General features: G+C 49.9%; 1 protein-coding gene and 2 non-coding genes across 7 annotated transcripts in view; 1 reads left to right on the top strand and 2 right to left on the bottom strand.

Annotated features, from left to right (window-relative positions):
* Nucleotides 1-1,269: 1,269 nt before the first annotated feature.
* TRNAP-AGG (transfer RNA proline (anticodon AGG)) lies at nucleotides 1,270-1,341 on the top strand. Its single transcript has one exon. It is a non-coding gene; the product is annotated as a tRNA-Pro (tRNA).
* Nucleotides 1,342-1,732: 391 nt separating this feature from the next.
* Nucleotides 1,733-1,804, bottom strand: TRNAP-CGG (transfer RNA proline (anticodon CGG)). The gene has a single exon. It is a non-coding gene; the product is annotated as a tRNA-Pro (tRNA).
* A 682-nt stretch (nucleotides 1,805-2,486) lies between these two features.
* The window catches only part of RCSD1 (RCSD domain containing 1), a 38,049-nt gene continuing 24,662 nt past the window's right edge, over nucleotides 2,487-15,873 (bottom strand). For 2 of the 5 annotated variants that reach the window (XM_071433768.1, XM_071433770.1), the window contains 5 exons: nucleotides 11,712-11,819; nucleotides 9,187-9,276; nucleotides 7,871-7,942; nucleotides 6,440-6,634; nucleotides 2,487-5,884 (listed from right to left, as the gene is read on the bottom strand). In XM_071433768.1, coding sequence (XP_071289869.1) covers nucleotides 5,174-5,884; nucleotides 6,440-6,634; nucleotides 7,871-7,942; nucleotides 9,187-9,276; nucleotides 11,712-11,819 — 1,176 coding nt within the window. In that variant the 3' untranslated portion in view covers nucleotides 2,487-5,173. The remainder of the gene's footprint in view (nucleotides 5,885-6,439; nucleotides 6,635-7,870; nucleotides 7,943-9,186; nucleotides 9,277-11,711; nucleotides 11,820-15,873) is intronic. The other 3 variants (XM_071433771.1, XM_071433772.1, XM_071433769.1) reach the window with 2 other exon arrangements.

Below are 15,873 nucleotides of genomic sequence, written 5' to 3'. Positions count from 1 at the left end.
GATAATGCCACATTCATGTTTACTTTGGTTAAATAGAAACGCAGGGTTTTTTCCAAAACTCAAGAGCTGGCAGCAGCACAGTAATTGCATACAGACTTTGAAGAGTTTGGGAACTATTTTTCACAGAGTCAGTGTTGTTGAGGCTGGAAGGGACCTCTGGAGATCACCCAGCCCAACCCCTCTGCCAAGGCAGGGTCACCTTGAGCAGATTACACAAGGAAATGTCCAGGTGGGGTTCAAATGTCTCCAGAGAGGGAGAATCCATGACCTCCCTGGGCAGCTGTTCCAATGCTCTGGCTCATTAGCACAAAGAAGTTCTACCTCATGTTGAGTGGAACTTTTTGTGATTTAATTTGTGGCCACTGCTCCTCATCTTGGCACTGGGCGCCACTGAAAAGAGCCTGGCACCATCCTCTTGCCACCTTGAGGTATTTATACATATTGATGAGATCTCTTCTCAGTCTTGTCTTCCATGACTTGGCTTTTTCATCATTTGATTGTGAAGAATGTCTTGGATCACCCACTATGCAAGGATAAGTGTTCTCAGGAAAACTCAGGATAGAAAAGGATGGGAATGATGAGCTATTCCAGTGCTGAATGCATGCTAAAGAACAATTTCAGTCATAATAACCTTTCCTGATAACCTTGATACATAAGAAAGCACATAAAATGGAAGCAATTTGTCTTTCTGTCTCTCCCTCCTACTTTTTGCCTAGCTTGTTGGAATATATTGGACTATAGGCAAAATTAGTTTAGAGGCTGTTACTGTAGAGAGGCAAAAGCTAAGGTAACAGTGACCTCCACCCTGACCAACATCAGCGTTCCAAGACTCTCTGTTTAAGCAGCTCTGCATAAAATCATCATCTGTAAGTTAGGAAAGTAACGTTACCTCTACTCGGCTGTGGTGCAATTTGAAATTATGGAAATGGACCACGAATTTCCCCTCACCGCGCTGGGGTTTGTGGCCTGGCTGCCGCGGTCCATGGCTCGCCGCGTACGAGCAGCTTTCACACCCACAGGGGGACAGGGCTGCCCCTCAGGAGCCCGGGGAGCGCCGGCAGCTACAGGGAAGCGGCTGTGCCCGCTCAGGAAGCGGGAGCACTGCGGGAACTGGGACTGGCCGGAGGTGTAGCCGCAGGGAAGCGGCTGTGCCCCCTCAGGAAGCGGGAGCAGCGCGGGAATTGGGACAGGCCGGAGGTGTCCCGGGCAGAAACTGCGCAGCACCATTGAAGCATTCGTCTATAGGGGAAAGAAACACCTTCACATGGCGGCTCGTTGGTCTAGGGGTATGATTCTCGCTTAGGGTGCGAGAGGTCCCGGGTTCAAATCCCGGACGAGCCCAAGCTTTAATTTTTTAATCTTCCTTCTCCGCAGCAGCGGCTCCCGCACATAGCGAAGGGGCACGGAGGAGACTTACAACGAGACCCACGCGTTCCTTTTTAGTGCAAGAAAAAGCTTAAAGAACTCACCAAGGACCGGCCGCTCCTCTTCGTCTGGCACCGGGCGTCGCTACTCCCGTTTTTCCCAGGCAGATCCGCCTTCCTCTCCACCGAGGCAGCGCTGCGGAACCGCTCCTCGCCCTTCCGAGCGGCTCAGCCTCGGCACACCGTACCGGCACGGAGCGCCGTCCCCGCGCGCCCGGTCCCGCTCGTGGCGACCCTGAGGCGCAAAAGCGCAGGAGGCCCCCGCGGCAGCAAAATATAGGAAGGGGCTTGCGCATCCCCTTCCCGGCGGGCTCGTCCGGGATTTGAACCCGGGACCTCTCGCACCCGAAGCGAGAATCATACCCCTAGACCAACGAGCCGCTCTGTTGGTGCTTTCCCAGCTCAGCAGTTCACTGCCGTCCCACCTCCTCCCGCCCAGGCCGCCCGCGTCAGTGTATGTGGGGGTCGGTCCTTGCCGACCACCGCCGGCGGCTTTTCCCAGCGCTCCGGAACGCACCGCTGCTCTCTCGAACTGCGGAGGCCGCGGCCATTTCTCCCTGCTCGCCCCCTCCGTCACCTTTCCCAGGGTAATCCCTGGCATCGCCCTTCCCCCGACCCTACGGCTCCGCTCGTTAGCGACGGCTCCGCGTGTCCGCGGGGGGGGCAGCGGTCCGCGCGGCGCTCCGCGTGCTTTCCGCCGCGCAGACCCCGCTCCCGCGCTCATCCGAGGGGCGCACGAACAACCCAGCCTTCCCATTCCCATCCCCACTTCCACTGCCATTCCCACTCCCGCTCCACGCGCGGTGGCGCTGGAGGCCGGGCGAACTCGTTCCTAGGGGACGCGGAGGAATGGGACAACTCAACGGCCCCCCCCCACCCCCCATTCCCCAGCGGGTTTGGTTCGTCCTGGGCCGCGCCGTGCGCTGCGCCCCCTGGCGGCGCGGAGGGGTCGCACCGGGTGGGTCCCCGCGTGTCCCGGCGCGCTCGGAGCCTCCCGGGCTCATCCACGGGCAGGACAAGCGCCCACGGAGCCACAGGCATCGCCCTGGGGTTCTGAGCCCACAGCACCCTCCTGGTTTGAATCCCGCTTGTCTCTGATATGCTCTGTCCTGCTAATGCTCCCTGACATCCTCATGTTTCCATGCCTCTGCATCCCAGACTTTCGTCAAAAAGTCCTACTCCTCCCTCTTCTTCAGTAGTTGCCCTCTCACATTAAATTTAAATTTTGAAGTCCTAATGCCAGTGGAAATCTCACCCTTTTTTTTGCCTGCTGCTACCAGTTCTGTCCATTCTTCCTCAGGCTTCTTCATTTCTCCAGGAGGAAACAAAACACAGATATTTTTGTTTTGCTTTGGTTTTATTCCACCATTTATTTATTGTTTCTCCCTCGGATTTCCATCCCCGTGCTCAGGACACACATACACGTTCTCTACACAGGCACACATATATCTGTATGTGCAGTAAGGCACAACCATTCACACCCTCTGTGCTGAGAGAAGAAACAGGGGGCAGCCAGCGATTGCAGCCTGCCCTGGAATACAAGCTACAGCAAGCAGATTAAAATGGATTCAAAGGCAACAATGCTCCACAGCATGGCTCAAAAGGGTGTGGAGGTCGTGTCTGCCAACCAGCCCATGATAATTGAGGAGGGCAAGCGCTGCTGGCTCCCAGCAAGCATGACCTCAGTCCACGTCACAGTATGGACATTTTCTGTGTGGCCAACTCAGCTTCAGGCACTGCTGTCAGGAAACTGGTCAAGTGAGGGTCTGACATCCACCTTCCCCCAAATATCCTCCAGATGTAAACTGTAGTGACTGCTAGCCCATGACTTTTAGTAGCTCAAGAGTGAATGCGAATCTAGTACAAGGCACAAGTACTTTGGAGGGACTGGCTGCCCGAGCTTCACCAATTCAGCCAGGCAATGCCAATGGAAATTCAGCCAGCTAAGACTTCTTCTTTGACCAGCACAAAATTAATTGGCTGTTTCCAGGAAGCTGGGATGCTTTCTGTAATGAGTGGCTCTTGGTGGCCACACACCAGAAGTTTCAAAACAGACTAGGTAGGGTTTGGAAGTGAGAAAGACTGATGGACAAGCAGCCCTTCTAAATCTGGACTGGAGCCCAGAACCAGATAAGAGAACCTGCCCTATTGACCTACTCAGCACGTCTTTTCTTTGCATACAAGCTGCTGGTTGTCATTTTCCACCACACTAAAAGCACCCCAAAGCTGAAGCACACAGGACCTACCAGCCTACCACAGGTGCCTGTTTCACAGATCAGCCCCACTTCAAAGGGATTTTATTTTTATATTTTATATATTTTTATGATCAATGTTCTAGGAGTTTTCCCTGTATGCAGGGTTCACATTCTCTGCCATACAGCACATATGGAGAAAACATAGCTGTTTCCTATTGTTAAAACATTATTTACTGAAGTTTTAAAACTCAAACTCCTTTAAAAGAAGCTACCAAAAAGGCAGTGTACATGTATGTATGTATGTAACCGATGAACTTCATCTAAGACCAATGCAGAGGAGAAGAAAAAGACATTTTGGAGCAGGATGAAGAAGCAGAAGGACCATGAGTGGTGGTGGCTGTTGCCTCCAGGACAGTGGGTGTCAGGTCTCTCAGTCCCCACGTATCATCAAGGAACACCAGCCAACACCTGAGTTTTGAACCCTGAAGAGATTGCAAACAGTCTCCCGTTCCAGCTGTCCCAAAACATGATGGTGCAAAGCAGAGAGCCAGAGAGTGGCCACTCAGCTCTGTGATGAGTCTGGACCTCAGCGGATTTCTGCATTCTGCTCCTCTCCTGCCACTGAAGGCTTTCCAGTAGCTTCCACCTCGATCGGGTTAGATGGCTCCTATCCATATGTTAAGTCTCCTTTGCCCTGATTGAGTGTGTCCTTTTGAGAGGGGAAAATAAGTAAGGAAATAATGAAAAATAATCATGGGTCTAAGCAAAGACAGTGCTGGGAAGTCCTGGGGGTACTTTGGTGGTTTCTGTGCTAGGAGGCAAAGGTGAGCTGCAGCCTGACCACGGGAATCCTTCCTTCAGCTGCTCCTTGCCAAACCAAGGAAGCATTTGAAGAGGAGGTGGTTGAGGTGGGACAAGACACATCCTCAGGCATCTGTGGCTATGTCATCAGTAGTTACAGAACACACAAGGAGGAGCATGGAACAAGGCCTGCTTCAGCCAGTGGAAATCCTCTTTTATTTCAGTGGCAAAGGCCCATGCTTGCATGCTTTCAGAGCTGATCATGAAACTGGTGTGCCCTGGGTTTGCTGGCAAAGCTAACAAGCTAAACACATAGGGAATATAATATATATATATGTACACATGTATACATACGTGTGCACACATATAAATATTTATATGTAAGGAGTCATATTGATATAGCATATACATGGCTACTGCTGGGGAAATGTGCATTTTACTGCAAATACTTTCAGATTGCTTTCAAAACAGCAATGCAGGAGGGTGCCTGGTGAGCAGAGCCTCTCCATTATACTGAATGCACAATCAGCTTTGCTTCTTTTCCATCCTCTCTGTAACACCCCCTATGAGAGCTGGTTGTTTTGAGTACCCTGCTTCACAGTCTCTGCACGCCTGAGATCTGAGGCTTTGACATATGGGGAGCAGCAAAATCACTGTTGTGTTCTGTCACAGTTGCCATTTTTGCTAACAGCAAAACCCTCAGGTGCCTCAGGAGCCACCATCACGCTGGCCCATCTTACCTGTGTGTCACAGCTACGCTGTGCCCTGGTCCTGCGTGACTGACACTGAAGGCTCGCTGGCAGTCCCTAATCCCACTGCATCCTGCAGTGGTTCAGGTGCCAGCGCTGTTTCCTCAGTGTCTGACGTTCTCTGTGTGTCTGTGCTCTCACTGCTTTCCTTTGTTTCACATTCAGCTCCCTCCTTCTCCTTGTCTCCCTTTCCTTGTTCACAGGCAGTGCTTTGCTGCTCTTCTCCCTGGGGACTGTCACACATCTCATTGTTTCCAGAGGGAGGCTGAGGAGAGTTCTCCTCTCCTCGGCCATCATGACACACTTCCTCCTCCTTTGTATTCCCTGTGTTATTCTTGCAAGGAGTAATTTCCTCTGCCTGTTTTTCCCCTTTTCCCCCATCTTCTGATCCACTGGATGCTCTCTTTGACGGGGGCTTCTCATCAGACTCTGCCTGTCTCTTCTGCTCTTTGTTCCCTTTCTCTTCATCCTCTGATCTGCTGGATCCCGTCCTTGATGGGGGCTTCTCATCAGACCCTGCCTGTTTCTTTTGCTCTTTGCTCCCCGTTTCCACCTCCTCTGTCTTGCCATTGGGCCCAAAGACCTCATCTTCCCTGGCACCATTTTCTGGAGAGGACAAGCTGACCCCTAGATCTTCCCCATCTCCGTACTCGGACAGAGATCTTCGGAACCTCCGGGAGGGAGGCCGGCGCTTTATGGATCCTCGCGTCCGCACCTGGGGGGCAGGGAAAGCAGACAGCAAAGCAGTCAAGAGAGGGGCAGTGGAAAGCAGGAAACCACAACAGAGGAAAATGCCACTGGATGTACCAGCCTTTTCTGCTCTTGGCAGATTGAGGAAGGAGTCTGAATTCCAGCTAGTGATGGTCAATGCAGGTTATAGCTCCTCACTTAAGTGCTGAGCGCTCTGGTGACACCTGTGAAACTGAGGAACTCTGTGTGGCTCCCCAAACTGAGCCTCAGCCACCTCAGACATCTGCTGGCGTGTGGCACCACCTGCTCACAGCACCCCCTGGCACCCTCCACCCCGTTACTGCCAAGCTGAGGTGACTGGGTCCTGCCCCTCCATCCCTTCCTTCCCACACACTGGCAGAGAGGAGACTCCACACAGCTATACTGAAAGGCTGTTTGGAACCTGCTGCACTAATCTTCTTTCTTGGCCACAAATACACAGCCTTACAGCAGGACAGAGGGCTCAGCCTCCTCTTCCTCCTCATCCCCAGGCAATAAGCAAACCTTGTGGAATGGAGAAGTCCTAGCACATATCCCCTACCTTGTTGTAGAACTGCAGCTGAGTGCTCTCTGGGGGCTGATCAAAGCTGACTGGCGTCTCGCTGAGCTGGGACTGGGTCCCTGGGCTGGTGGGCGTTGAGGGAGGCGTGCTGAACGGAGAAACCAGGACTTTCATCCCAGGGCTTTTGGGAGACACGCCCGGCAGCAGAGCAGCTGGAGCAAAAGCCAGATTGGCCTGCAATGAAAAACGCCTCTCAGGAGCATGCGGGACAGCAGCGTGTGCTACACACAACAGCCACACAGGGGAACCCCTGCCCTGCCACATCTCTCAGCTGTCACAAGCCACAGACCTCCTGGCTGTGCGTTCCTCCTGGTGACACAGTCAACAAACAAGCCTGGGCAGAGAAGCTGTGACTGGACATTTGTCTTTCCCTGGCAGTTGGAACTCAGGACATGTTCTTTTGTCATCCTGAGGCCTTTTGGATTTTTCCAGTGACCCGGCCAATACACCACAGTGCAGTGGCTGAACTGGCAGAAAATCTGAACAAGCAGCCAGCAATGGTTCAAGATTTAACCCTCCTGCATGTGCCCAACAGGAGCTTGCATTTTCCAGCCTGATCTTGCAGAATGACCTGTGCAGCTGTGAGAAGACCATGGAAAGCAGCGAGCTTGTGATTAACTGTGGCAAAACATTTCCTGCTGGCCTCTCACTGGGAAGCTCCCCTAGGCAAATGTCCTTGGGTGCATCAGGAGGGACAGTACTATGAATAGGCTCAGGTTGTGTCAGGGTGGCCAGGAGGCTCTGGAGTGACACGTGCTGCTGGGACAGGCAGCTGGCAGGGGCAGGGCACTCTGTCTTCAGGCCATCGAGTGCTGAGCTGCCCTCAGCAGCACAGATCAGGCACCACGGAAGCACAAAAAGTGCTGGGTGTGCTGTGTGTAGCTGCAGGAATCCAGAGGAGGGAAGTGCAGTGCAGAGCTTCCAGGCACACACAGGACAGCCAGAGCCTGGAGCACACGCCCCACTGCCAGGATTGTCACTGCCTGTGCTCGAGGCCAGCTCCCCAGTGGAGTGCAGGGGACTCAAGTGAGTGACCCTGCTGTGAGGAAAGAGCTGGAGGAAGTCTCAGCCAGGGCTTCCCTCACTTTCTCTCAAGAGCTGCACTTAAATTGAGGCTCCTGCCCCTGCTCAGTCAGCGCTGCTGCCATGCCCATGCCCAGCCATGTATGCCACAGATCCAAATGATCCTGATCCATGCATGCTTATGGGCACACCTGGGGATCACTGGACTGCTTCCCCTTTGTGTGTGGTGGGGCTGGATCCTCCCCAGTGAGGCCCTGCTTACCTGGCTGTCACCCCTGGCTCCTGCATCCCCTTCCCCTCTGGCTGCTCTGCAAAGGAAGTAGCTGTGACCAATGCCAGTCAGTTTTAATTTGCTGGGGAAGCCATGTGGGCTCTTGCAGGACCTACCTGCAGCTTTTCAATCATGGGTGAACTTTTCACCTTGACCTTGGGAATGGGGCAAGCATTTGGCGACCGCTTCTGCAAAACAGAATGAAACAGGAGAACATCACAGTGTAGTGGGTGGAAAAGAGGAAATACAATAAAGGCAGAAAACTTGGAAGAGATAAGCAGAAACTGCTTGTAGGGAAGCAAATGAAGCTTCATATAGTGCTCCAACACAAAAGTTTCTTTTTCTTCATTCCTGACCCCGTTCTCCTTTTGCTATCTAGCCATCCTAGGGCTAGATACATGAACCCCTCTTCTGGGCAAAAAGGGCTGCTGTCTGAAGAATCTGAGTTAGGTGATGTGGAATGGCTCTGCTCCTACATTGCCTTCATTAAAGTATCTAGCCTGTGGCACAGTTTCTCCTGGTATTATTTCAGGACCAGGCAGATTAAAATTCTACCTCCTAAAACCTTTATGTTGGCAAATATTGTGAACTTTCTGTAACGGGAAAGACTTTCTCCCACCACTTGAGTAACCAAGTTAAAGGATATCCAATTAGTATAAGCAGGAAGGGCCTAAATGGCAGGAAAGGTAGAGCTATGAAAAGGCTGGAAGCAGTTTGAGAAAGAGAGAGCATTGCTTTGAGAAGGGGCATATTGCTTTTTTCAGAAAAGGAAGGGATCTAACATTTTAAAACTTAATGTCCCTTTGGCATGGAGGCAGCAAGAGCCTGTAGCTCACAGATAAGAAGGACAAAGAACTACCTGCTTGTTAAGGGCAGGTGACAATGTGAAATTTGGTGGGTAGACCTCATACCCTGAAATACCGAAAGACAGAAGTGACGAAAGGGGGCCTGAGTGTAAAATTTCCTAAGTAGCAGCCAGCTTACTGGGACCTGCTCATTCAAGGGTCCTAAAGAAATATTCTGTGGGTATTGCCAACAAACCCCCTTTTCACTCTGGATTAATTATTCCCTTTTCTTGAAGACGGAAAAATCTCGTGAGTAGAACTACTACCCCATTATGCTCAACAAACACCATGGGTGCTCCCTGTTCAAATCTACTAAATATCAGTGGTAACTGGATGGATCCATCAGTGTGCCAAGGGTGAAAACAAAAGCAGTAGAAATGGGCCGTGCATCCATGCTGCAGGAGCAGGGAACAGCATGGAGCTGACTCTGGGTCAGTACACGTGTGAGAGCAGGGGCAGGTTTGCTGCTGCCTGATTGATGGCTCTGACTGCACAGCCTGACCTCTCTGCCACCTCCAAACTCGTGTCTCAGGAGAGAACAGGCTGCAGAGAGGAAAGACCTTGTTCCCTGTTAAATTGATACTCACTTGCTCATCATTGTCACTTGTCTCAGTTTTGTGGGAATACAAGGGAAGGGAGCAGGGTGGTTTCCTCCGAGTTGGCTTATGTGGTGGTACCTAAGAGAAGAAAACAACCAACTCAGCAGCAGGGAAATCAGGTTTCTTAAAAAGGAAGTGAAATTCAAGCACCAAAGGGCATGCTGTGTGAGTGACCTGCTCATGAGGCAGGGCTCAGCCTGCCCAAATGAGTCATCCAAAGGCAGCAAAAGATGGTATTAGCACATGGCTGTGCTTGAGGCATGTAGAGCCCAGTTCTAGTGCTGGAAGAGTAGTTTTTATCTTTTTCTTTGTGCAACACACACTCTTCTAAGCTGTGGAGGGTGGAGAAGCCTTCCCAGAAACTTTTCCTGCAAAGCGTCCTCCTGGAAACCCCCTCACACAGGAGAGATTGTTACTGTTCTTTCCTGTCATTACCAGGACTTCCTCTCAATGAGTCTCAGCTGCCTAGTTCAAGATTTCCAGCTTTATGTCTGATATATTTTTGGGGCAAAAACAAGAATTCTGACTCATTAGAATTTCAGCTCCATTCATTTCTCTTAGAATGACATAAAGCACTGCACAGGGACAAGGCCTCAGCTGCAACCTTAAATTTGACTAAGAAACAAATTCTCCAGAGAGGAAGGAACAAGGCAACTTAATGGCAGGGACACTGATTCCTTCTGAATGTCCTTGGGCTCTCAGAACTAAGAGAGAGTTCCCTAGGAAGGAGGGATGCATAGCACGTAACTATTGCTCTGGTCTTGCAGCCAAGCTGTCTCTATTTTTATGCCACGTTTGTAGTCTCCTGCCAAGCTGTTAACACACTTTTCATGTGTTAAAAATAATAATCCAAAATAACTGGCTAATATCTGTAATCTTGGATAATATGCACAATAAATAAATAAAATAAATAATATATTTGCATAATTTTGTTACCTTCTCACAGGCTGGCATGTGAAAAGTTGGATTATGGCATCTTTGCCCTCCTCTCTACAGTTGGCTGTCTTGGAGGACCTGTGGACCTGATGTCACTTAAATTCTGGAGGTGCTGCACCCAGCCATGCTGCATCCCTAAGCAGCCCAGGGCAGCCCTGCCCTAGTCCTTGTGTCATGCCAGGAAGCAATAATGTGTCTTGTGGAAACCCCACCATTCTGCAACCATGAAATGCTGCGCTGTGCCACAGTGGATGTGCCAGAGGTTCCCTGCTTGACAGGATTCCCCTCTGCTGGCATGGGCCAAGCAAGGGTTAAAGAACATCCCTTAGGTCATTAATCTGAAGCCAGCTTGAGAAAGCTGGTGGGGAAGTGACAGATGGCTCAGAGAGAAAAGACAGGAAACTTTGTGCTCCCCTGTCTCTGGAGAAAATGAGTTTCTCTGCACTGTGAGGCCCCTCCACGCTGCCCTGGCTTGGGAGCAGCAGAGGTCTGCAGATAACACAGGAGAGGTCTGGGAACTTTCTGCCTTCTGAAGGGTGAGGGACTTAGTGCAATTAAACCCCATACCTTCAGAAGAGGAAATTACTGTAATGGGATGGACTGAGTGGTGTGCTGGAGACTGGAGGGAAAAAAACAGAGTTTGGGAAAAGACTGGCTATTCCCATCCTGGGAGTGCTAATCTCTGATAGATGATGGCATACCAGCCCTGCAGGGCAGAGGTCACCACTGCATCCAGCCAGAGACAGGAGGGGTGACAGGGAGGATACCCTTAGGCCAGGCTGGGATCCAGAGCTGAAGGGCAAAGAGAGCAGCTCAGTTTCAAAAGGTGCCTGAAAAAGGCCACCAGCAAACATTTATGCTTCTAAAAGAAAAAGGCATAGTGATGAAGGAGGCTCTCTGAAAATGTCCTCCTTTCATAAATAACCCTGACTTTTCCTTTCTTCCTAAGAGAGGTATTCTAGTGTTTTGCTTAGCTGGAGAAAGTCAGCGTGTGAGGCAGTGCTTGGCATAGTGAGATTTCATTAAAATAGAATTTAGCATGATAGAGATAGGCACAGAGTCTGAAATATCATTGGGAAGAGGCAATGAAGGTGAGTAAAGAGGCAGCTTTCTCTCAGACCTACACAGAAGTAATAACCTTGAGGAAATTTCCTTTTGTGAACGAGGTGCTGATGACATGCCACTGGCTGCTACACTTCATCACCTGTTGTTTGTGTCTTTTCCCATCAATATTGGCTATTTCATTATTCACTGCTGCTGTTTGCCCACAAAAGGCAGCCCAAACAGGACATGCATGCACTGCTGTCTGCAGCTGTTGGGTAAATCTGTGCACCTTTCCAAGCTCTGCAATGTCTTGGTTAGTGTCTCTCCCAAGAGATGGCTCTAGCAAAACACCCATCCACCAATCAGCAATGCATGGAAGATACAGCCCCAGCTTGCACTGCATGAGGAGATGAATCCTTTGTGCAGATCCAAAGTCAAGGTGGATTCATGCTCAGATCACTGATGTTCCAGCAGGAAGAGACAAGTGATTAACTTCCCACTCATTTCCTGCTGGTGGCTGCAGAGCACCTTACCTCTTTTCCAGGGATACTGGCTGCTTGCTCTTTGAACTTCCCTGCTAGCTGAGCCACTGAGGGTGATGCTGACTTGTCCACCTCTGAGTTGGTCTCTGCTGGCCTGTTCTGGAACAAGAAGTTGTGAGTGAAGGTTGGAAAAGCAAGCCTGTGTATGTGTTACAAAGTTCAAAAGTAAGCAAGGACTTGAAGCAGAGTTTCTCACATCTGGCATCAATCAGCCAGCCTGAGAGCAAGAGTTTTTGGAAGATGGAATTTAGCAGCATTTTCAAATATCCCAGAAAATCAGGAATTCATGCAGAGCCTTTCAGCTCCAGCTGAAGAGCCTACACTCAGTACTTTTCAAAGGAAGCAAACCAGGTGTCTCAGGCCAAGTGTCTGCTCCTTTTATCCTTGCAGTGAGCAGATGGAGCAGGCAGTAATGTACATCCCCATACACATCCTCAGCCCTCTCATACCCTTGTTACTGCCCTGGTCACCATCAGCCTTGCTCTTCCTGTGGTTCTGCTGTGAGAAGCCATTCCCAGTCCTCACAGCAAGCCAACATCTGCTTGGAGATGTGTCCCTTGCTGCTCTGCTTTTTTCTCAGTGAAATGCTGAGGTGGGTGAGGGGGAAGGAGGAAATACCATGGCTGAGAGAAGCCTCCTCTCCCCTGGGTCAACATCAAGCTGAGAAGCAGAAGGCCTGTGCTGGAGTCTGGATGATGCAGCTCTTCCCACACCACACTGCCCTGGTGTCATCCCACATTCACCTTGTTTTCTTTGCTATGTGTCTATTGAGCAGTGCGAATAGAAAGCCTTGAAATCAAAGATGTTAAAGGAAACCTTTGTTCTTCATCTCTAGTATCTGATGCTGGGGAAACCAAACCAGAGGAACTGAGAATAACTAACCAACAATTGTTATTCCAACCAGGAATAACAAGCCTGATTCTGTTAGAGGTGGAGAGCTCAGAACAAGAAACCAGGCTGCAAACCATCAGTAAGGAACCTCACACCTCCCAGCTCCCTGTACCACCACCATGAACCCATGACCAGCACCACATTTCTCACCCCACCGCCTCAGTGTCCTTTCTGTCTCTCAGTTTTTGTTTGCATCATGGAGACAAGCCTTTCCCTTTCTCAGAGAGCTGTAAAGAAATACTCCCAATAAATGTTATCTTCCTTTTCCTAGGCCCACAATCCCCTGTAGGTGTCTGCCATTCCCTGTAAAATTTCCCATACACTTTGGAATAGCTTTCCTGAATCCAAGGAAGTCATATCAAGCTGTCTCGTCCCAGTGACCTTCACACACCTTCCCCTCATCTTTTCACCTTTTACTGGAGTAATTACAGGCAGGGAAAGTGGCAGATAATGGAATGGAAGAAAGAGTGAGGTAAGCAGATCAGCAGGGCAACCTTCTGCACATGAAGAATGATGGCTGGGCTAAGTGGGGAGGGACACCAGTTCCAAGATGCAGGTTATGTCTCCCTACTGTGAAGGGAGGGCAGGCTGGAAAGAGGAAGGAGCAAAGAATGAACCTGGAGAATGCAGGATGGTCTGGGAGGCTTGGCTCCTCATATCAGCTCACAGAATACCTGGGCATGGCAGAATGGACACCTGAAGTAAGGACTCAGTTGAAACTGAGCAGCTGCAAGTGCTCTGTCTGTGGCAGAAAGGCTGCCTCCCTCGTAGTCCATTTTAGCTCCAAGAGCTTCTTTCACAGCCCTTTGCCTTTTCCCAGAAAAGACACTGAACTTCCTCTTGGCTTCTCTGACCTCTTGTTTTCGGGGTGAATTTTTCCTTTCTTTCTCTTTCTTTTCACTTCAGTCTGCAAACACAGCTGCCTTTCTTTGATCAGAGCTGGGAGGCCAGCAGGGTTCCATGGGTGTCTTGTGCTGGTGGCTCCTGCGGGCGCGGGGCGCGGGGCCGGGGCGCAGGAAGCTCTGAACATGCCATTCTAAGATTAGCACCAGTAGCCCACGGGGCTGTGTCCTCCAGAAACTGCCAGCTGCAGACTCTCCCATTACAGAAAATAAAGAACAGGAAAGGATCCTTACTCAGATCCCTTCTGACAGTTACACTGCTGTGCTGTACTGCTGTTTTCTACAACTTTTTTTCTGCCCCAGGTGATGTGCCAGGCTTTGTGTCTTCTGGTCAAAGGAAGGTGTTGTATTTGGGTACAACACCTTCCTTGCACTGCAAGGAGAACATAATTCCTCTGAGTTCCAGGAGCTGGGCTGGCAGTCTCCCTCTCCTCCTTCCCACCACTGTGAGGAAGGTGGGAAGCCTCATTTTATCACTTTCAACCCAGAGCCCTCAGCCTCTTCCACACCTAAGACTAAGACATCTGTTTCTCTCACCCCAGAGCTCAGTGCTGGCTCTCTCCTGCCCCACAATATTAATTATGCAATCTTTCCCATTCCTGGTCATGCTGCCCACCTTGGTGAAATAACCCACCACTACTTTTCTAAATGGTTATGAGAAGTAGCTCTGTTCCTTTTCTCTCTCTCTCTTTTTCTGTAACAGTGAAATTATTCAGACATGATTTTTGTGCTTTTTGCAGTCAACTGCTGATTCTTTTCCTTTTCAGAAGAAAAGCATGGTCAGCCTGCATGGGCTAAAACCACCGAGCTAAGGTTAAAGGCTTAGTCCATCAGTAATTTGGTGACTGATATTCTGAGATTTTTTGCTGTTCCATAAAAATAAGCATTGTATGTTCTGAAAAATGTCAGACAGAGCTGTAAATGGGAATTTAATTATACCATCAATGTAAGCATGGCACTGTCTGCAAAAAAAGGAAGTGCAACTACCAAGTTCTCTGTAAGGAGTTTGTTTCACTTTTCTATTCCAAATAAATTTATAAAACTGAGTAAATTTGAAAACGATTTTCAAAACCATGTTTCTTCATCTGCTTTTAAAACTGAGCCTAGTCCCTGTTAGCACTGGGGAAGAAAGTTCTGCCTTTATCTGCATCTGAGGTACAAATGTGCCAGTTTGAGCCCCCCAAACCTCTCAAATTCCTTATGCATCAGAGTCCTTGCCTCTACTGTGAGAGCAGAACTGCCCACCAACCCCTGGCTCTGCAGATTGTGTGAAGGGAGGCCACTGTTTTTAGCTGTTTTTAGCACTGTTTTTTAGATCCTGCTCCTCTCACAGGCTGCCTGTGGGTCCACTGGATCCCCACAGAAATGACCTGCTCCACGAGGTCCCCACAGAAATGTCCCATCAGGTACCTGGTTTGAAAAGAGGAAAGTTCTACTGGCTGTCATTCAGTGCAGAGTATGGCTAAACACCAGCTGAGTAACAGCAGAGATCCACACTTCCCTAATCTCCCTTCCCTCCCCTACAAATCCTCTGACTCATCTGCTTTTGCAGGTAGGACATTTTGGCCAGATGGGTCACCTTTTATCTGAGAAACCCCACAGCACCTTGCAAGGCTGGAGTATTCAGCAGCTATGAAATCAGTGATGGTTACACAAATTTTGGTACTGGTCCTGTGCAACTATCAGCCCAATTCTCATGCAGCTGCACCTAGACATGGTTGTGAGGCCAGTCCCTGATCTCCATGTTTTGAAAATGTCCTGTTTTCAAAAATGCTTCACAGGAATGATTCCATGCAGCCTGTTCTCACACCAGCCCATCATGCCAGATCCTGTGCTCACACAAGTGCTGCAAAGCTCCCCTGTAACTCTCATAGGGATCTTTTCATTGCTGCACACACAATCTACCTCAGCAACAGCAAATAAGGCAAAAATAATTTTAAACACAGTGTCTCAGAGGCAGATACAATAAGGTATCCAAGACTCAGAGCCAGTGTCTTGATTACAGATTCAGAAAGGGTGATATTCAGCACCCAGTGCTGCACCATGAGAAGGGAGTTGTCAGTGTGCTAGAGGAAAACAAGAAGGTGTCAGTTTTTGGGGCACAGTTTCATAAGCCCTGGGCTTCAGACAGCTTATGTTTCCAACCACTCATTCTCCCCTGACCTTTCCTTTCCCCCTTCCCCCCTCCCCTGCACCTGTGTGAGTTTGTGGGGCCGTGCTGTAAACTGGATCACTGAAATGATCTGTGCCTAAAATACACCCCTTAACTCTTTACAGGGTTATTTTTAACCTGGATCATTTCAGCCTTGCAGTTCACAGCATGGCCCACCACGTGCTTGCCCTGCTGTAGTGGAAAGGGA

This window comes from Agelaius tricolor, unplaced genomic scaffold (genome assembly GCF_023055355.1).
Source record: "Agelaius tricolor isolate 1412-34295 unplaced genomic scaffold, bAgeTri1.0.p SCAF_9, whole genome shotgun sequence".
Classification (NCBI taxonomy): Eukaryota; Metazoa; Chordata; class Aves; order Passeriformes; family Icteridae; genus Agelaius; species Agelaius tricolor.
The sequence above is the reverse complement of the archived record's forward strand: the minus strand, read 5'-3'. Positions and strand labels throughout refer to the sequence as shown.